The 5,804-nt window shown below is 36.9% G+C and overlaps 1 protein-coding gene across 1 annotated transcript; it reads right to left on the bottom strand.

Moving 5' to 3' along the window:
* Positions 1–532: 532 nt before the first annotated feature.
* Positions 533–4,311, bottom strand: LOC122035766 (origin of replication complex subunit 2-like). Its single transcript, XM_042594873.1, has 7 exons — positions 4,153–4,311; positions 3,784–3,955; positions 2,806–2,912; positions 2,491–2,623; positions 1,684–1,978; positions 1,016–1,240; positions 533–942 (listed from the first exon to the last, which is right to left on the bottom strand). Exons 1-7 carry the CDS (start codon positions 4,272–4,274, stop codon positions 746–748), a joined length of 1,251 nt encoding a protein of 416 aa, XP_042450807.1. The 5' UTR covers positions 4,275–4,311; the 3' UTR covers positions 533–745.
* Positions 4,312–5,804: the final 1,493 nt, after the last annotated feature.

Raw genomic sequence — 5,804 nt, 5'->3', positions numbered from 1 at the left:
ACTAAAACTCGGTGACAAGCCAAAGTCCCTCTGGACTTCCGGCTAAGTGCATCAGTAACCACATTAGCTTTCCCCGGGTGGTAGCTAATGGTACAGTCGTAATCCTTCAGGAACTCCATCCATCTCCTCTGTCGAAGATTAAGTTCCTTCTCGGTGAAAAGATATTTGAGACTCTTATGATTAGTGAGAATCTCAAATGTTATACCATACAGATGATGCTGCTAAATCTTCAAAGCAAAGATAATAGCGGCCAACTCCAAATCTCAACTACCGCGTAAGATTATCCTTCAATGGAACAACAAATCTAAGAACGTTAACCGTTTGGATAAGTCTTCGTGAACATTTCCAGCTTTACTCTAATGACAGATAGAAAATTTTCATATAACAAGACCAATGTGATTAATCAATTCAAAAACTTAGATACTGAATTACTAAAAAAAACACTCCGTTGACATGAGTTAAAATAAAAGAACATTCAAAAGTCAACTGAAAACTAATCAATTGCAAGAATAAAAGAATGCACTGGGTTGACTTTAGTAAGAAGAGTCAATTGAAAACTAATCATTTATGGGAAACATGCCAATCCTTACAACAGCTTACTGAGTGCTTAGAAGGGGATAGAGGAACATAGAAACTAAAGAACTAGAGCAGCTAGAGTTGCTAAAACACATTGAATGAGCACAACAATGCACAAAAAATAAACACACGGTTGACTTCGCTAACAACTGGACCACGAGAAATCAGATTATGCCAATTCTTGCAAGAGCTTGCTGAGTGCTTCAGAGGGTAGAGGAATGTAGAAACAATCTTGTCCATCTGAGTGCCGTCTCGCCTTCACTAACTCATGGTCTTTGAACTCTGTTAGATGGGAATTCAGTGTTACTTGGTTGCTAACCAGGAATCGCGCGCGGCACTTGGTGTACAAGGTGCTGTTTGGCATGCCTGAAAACAAAAGAAGATTAGAGTCTAACTACCAATGTATTACTAACTACCAATGTATTGTGATTCGACTCGCCTTCTTTCTCATTGGCTAGCTGATGCTCGGCAAGGATTTTAAAAACACTCTGCGCATTGGGTGTCAAACTCTGTAGAACAACCAAAGCAGTTTTCGTGGTTTGGGCATTGCCATAATTTGCCAAAATCAATGGGAAAAAATTGCCCTCCGCCTTGTAAGGGGCAAAAGTTGGGACGTGATGCCACGACCACTTGAACTGAGTGTGCACCATCTTCTTGTCCCACACTACAAACAAACCAAGTGAGCATTAAAGCAGCGCAAAACCTTGAGCAGACTCATTTAGCAAGGACTGAGAAACAAAACATGTATAGCATAAAAATCAGATTTTCCTCTCTTCCACTCTCTCATCGACCTCCACCTCTTTTGAGTAAGTCCCCTCCCATTAAATATAACTTTGAGTGAACAAAGCCTTCTAATGATATCAGCCACTAGGTATCTAATGAAACATTCAACTATATCGCTCTTCTTTCCAAAATCAAGATATCAGCCACTAGGTATCTAAAGAAGCATGCAACTAGTAGCCACAGAAATTCATTAAACGTAGTGACTTTGATGCTAACAAAATGCTATAACATGATTAACTGATCAGAAGCATGTGAGAAGTAGGTAAAGAACCAAAGAAAAATGCTAAACTGTCAAATAGGAAATGCAAGTTAACCAAAACTTACAAAGAGGTGCATTCACATGGTCAATCGATGCAACCATACGGACTCTAGAACAGCTTGCTAATTGCGCAAGATACTGTTGTGAATCAGGATCTCTCAAAGAAGGACCATCAATGTTGTGTATGATAACACAGACAAAACAGTTATTGTCTTGTGGAAGTTGCACATTCAGAAATGAGAGAAGATCTTCAATTGACAGAGAACTAAAAGTATGTTCAGTGTTCGATTTGCTTCTTGTAGAGCTCTTCCTTTCATGTTTTAATTGGTCCGAGAGGACTTCAGCTAGGGTTATCAGGGCCTTTAAGAATGAACACATTATAAATAAAGAGTGTAAGTGATTAAGCTATAGAATATAAACTAGTACAGATAATTGCTCTGGAATGATGAACATACTTAAAAGCTAAGCTGTTTCTTATATTAAAAAAACATAAAATTTGAATTAAAATGTGCAATCTAAGAGAAAAACACCCATATCACCATATCAAATTTAAACATTGTTAGCAACAATACTAGATTATCACCACAAAAATTGGTTGGTGTGCCGAAAGAATGAGAGAGACATCTAAGCACATTAAATACAGAAAATCTCTCTGACCAAAAGAATATAATAGAAAAATATAAATTTCTTTCAGTTGATAATTATTTGATACCCAGCAACTTTAGTTTTCCAATTTTTTTTTTAATATGCCTTGAAGTAATGTGCATTCACTGGTTCCAGAAGTAAAATTAGCAAAACCAAAAAAAAAACTATCAAAATATAGGTTTTGTAAGCCACAGGGTTTAATTGCATAGAGGGAAGAAAAATCGTACTTGTTTAAGATTGTTTGATGGAAGATAGCCATTGATCACGACCACTCCAAAATCAGTTAAGCTTGTTGAAGCAAAATCCTCGAGCAAGGCTTTTTTAGAACCAAATCCATACATTAATAAACCAAAACCACACCTGCAATAAGTGCAATCCTTCAAAAATACATTAAAAGAGAACACAGTTCTGATGAATTTTATGAATTCCTAAAATAACTTGTAGTCAAAAGCATATATCTTCATAGCAAGAAATATAATTCCTGCTCATGTCAGAATGTTAAGTGAAGGACTACAAAAATCTACATAAGCAAGCCTACGTACCTTAACTCAAAAAGCCACTTAGGGTATAAATTTCTGTAACTTTTGATTAAATGTTGGATTTCGTTTTCATGCTTCACTGGAATATCAAAGACTTCTTTTCGGAGGACCTGAGATCAAATAGTGTAAGCATTAGAAAAAGGATAAGCATGTTATTCCAACTGTCATATGATAACTTTAACAGTGATGTTTTAAAAAAGAATAACATGGTGAAAATTTGATTACATATTCTTCAACTATTTCACATGAGTAAACTGATTATTCTAATCGATTGGTTATTATCTAATAACAGTAGATTGGCATATAAGTAGTAAACTTGTCTGGTTACTATTTGTATTCACTTGTGTGAAGCTTGAATTTGCTAAAGAACAGCCAAAGGAGGGACTAAACTTGGGAGCAGCTGTAGGATATTCCTTTTTAACCCTCTAAGCAACGTAAATCTTTTTCATATAAACAACAATTTAAGAAGTCACAGAAAGCTACTCCAAACAACATCCCACCAAGTCCAGTAGAATTCATTGGAGTGGGAGATAAGATATAGCCACAAGGGAATCTTGATACCAGTAAAAACAACGGGGTAAGTTCAGAAGTAAAAACTAAACAGTAAACAAATATTAAAAAATCAGATAAGAAATGCAAAAATGTTATATTAGATCAAAAAAAGTATCTATGCATTTAAGCGATATGTATCGTATGTTGAGAATACGAGGTAATATTATATATTGCTAAATAACAGGAATAAGTTACACCATTAAGAAAGTAGCTTAAACATGTGCATTTCTCTCTCAGTATACTAACCTAGATTCTCCAACTTACCAATAGGAAAATCCATAATAGGAGAGTATAATAACTAACAAGGAAGTGACAAACTGTGCCAAATAGCAAACAATAATATGTCGATGGATAACTGCAATTCTAGGGAAAAGTAATATGAGGATCACAGAAAGTGACTACAATTTGCACTTTGGAGGTGAATCAAACCTGTTCGTCAACATGATTGATGTCGACGACGTGTTTTTGCGAGGATTTCTTCCTTGAAGAGTTGCCAATTTCTTTGGCAAGGAAGTAATTTCTTGACAGCATGAAGTCATCTTCTTCATCCTCCATAGTCATCTCATGGACCCCAACATCCATCTTTTCAACCAAGCGTGTCCTAACAAAATATTTTTTGTTATCTATGAGAAATTGTAAGAGTCAACTTGATGTAGCATTCAATTTCTATATAGACTTTCTTATCCCGGGAAAGGTTAGACAACAATCCAACGAACTACTACGGTAAGGAGGAGGACACTGAAATCATTTTTTTTCAAAAAAAATAAAAAATAAAAATTACAGATCAATAGGACGCACAAGAACTTCACCGAGATTGTCACGCCCCAGGTAGTCCCTGCCAGAAGAAATTTCGACAACATCTCCCCTTTACGGGTGACAATCTGAAACGTTTCTACATTGCCCTCAGGGCTCACACTCATCAGCCAACACGGCTGGAATATATACTATACAAAAATGAAACATTCCACGCAATTATAATAAAAACAGCCTCCGGCTATCAACACAATACGAAAAGGAATCGAAAACAATCACAACTTACCTCTTCTGTCGTCCGGCAGGCACGAAGCAAAACACACCAAATACAAATTCACCAAGCAACCAAAAACCCAACCAGTACAATGCTTAAAAACAAATCACTCAAATCTAATGAACAAACCAATACGAGTCTATAACATGACACTAAACAAATAAACAGAAATCGAAAGACCAAAGCGAAAATCCTTATGACGAGGGGACTAGCAACTGAAACCTCCTAACGGCATCAACCTGAAATAGAAAAATATAAAGCAACGGGGTGAGTCCAAGAACTCAGCGGATACAGAATAGACATGCATAATAAATTAAAACTAACAGTAATAATCATGCGGTACAGTTTTCTAACAAAAGAAGGAAATGCATACTGAAAAGAGCTGAAGAAAACTGCACTCACCAGAACCTCCTATTTGGAAATAAGGGTCGTCATACCAGATACAAAATGTCACCTGTATGCATGTCAAACATACACAACTCAAACAAATGCAGCATACATAATGCAGCAAGCACAAACAATAAATACAATCATGCAGAAATGATGCAAAATGACATGTGTCACCCCTGTCACCAGTCAATCATCTCACACGTGATGGTGAGACCGAGTGGGTAGGGCTATGACAACTGTGCAATCTGCCATCACTGCTCCTGAGTGACCGAGTGGACAGGATGCTGTCGGAGTACATCTATCCTCCTACCCCAAACAGAGTGGGGGAGTGCAATGCTCTCATCTCCCTGAGATAGTCCAGAGGAGGAATCCCTAACGTGCTACCACGCTGCGTCACGCTACCCATGAGTGGACCAACGAAGCACTGACAGAGCAAACTGCACACACACTGCCTGATATACCACTAACCCATGAGTGGTCGTGTGTGCAGATCATGTAATTGGCGATGTGCTCAACAATAATGGAGCCAACAATCGTTCAGCATGCAATCGTGCAAGATGGTGCATGACACTAACATGTAGATAATAACAATATACACCTCCAAACAAAATGCACCAAAAAAGGAAATAAATAAATCATGCAATGATCCAGGTAACAATTAACTAGATGCTCAAATCAGATATGTCAAATCACAAGACTACTACACAGTAGAGCAATGTATGTCACTAATTCTAAGAACAGGAGTATACAAGGCATCAATCAAGAGAAAATAAGTATGATGGCATAACAGATAACAATCAAGACAGACTACAAGAACAGAGTAGTGACATACCAAGCAGATGCAAACATAATCATTACTACTAGAAATAAACTATTATGTATATCTAAAAATGACTATATCAAAAAGATAAGTCAGAAATACCCATCTCAAAAGATGATCGTGTCAAGAAATCCTCCGTCGAGACGACCGTCTCGAATCAAGGTCCTGTAACGCATGATATACAAATTTAGCTAATTACATAAATTAATTAGC

The sequence above is a fragment of the Zingiber officinale genome, unplaced genomic scaffold, assembly GCF_018446385.1.
Source record: "Zingiber officinale cultivar Zhangliang unplaced genomic scaffold, Zo_v1.1 ctg104, whole genome shotgun sequence".
Classification (NCBI taxonomy): domain Eukaryota; kingdom Viridiplantae; phylum Streptophyta; class Magnoliopsida; order Zingiberales; family Zingiberaceae; genus Zingiber; species Zingiber officinale.
This window is presented reverse-complemented; position numbering and strand designations above follow the sequence as displayed.

Bases quoted from the DNA above. Each gene is read 5' to 3' on its own strand.
- LOC122035766 (XM_042594873.1), bottom strand. From the start codon at position 4,274: ATGAGTGTGAGCCCTGAGGGCAATGTAGAAACGTTTCAGATTGTCACC. The intron at 3,956-4,152 runs GTGCGTCCTATT...ATATTTTGTTAG, and splicing joins ACAATCTCGGTGAAGTTCTT to GACACGCTTGGTTGAAAAGA. The intron at 2,624-2,805 runs GTACGTAGGCTT...CACTTATTGCAG, and splicing joins AAGTGGCTTTTTGAGTTAAG to GTGTGGTTTTGGTTTATTAA.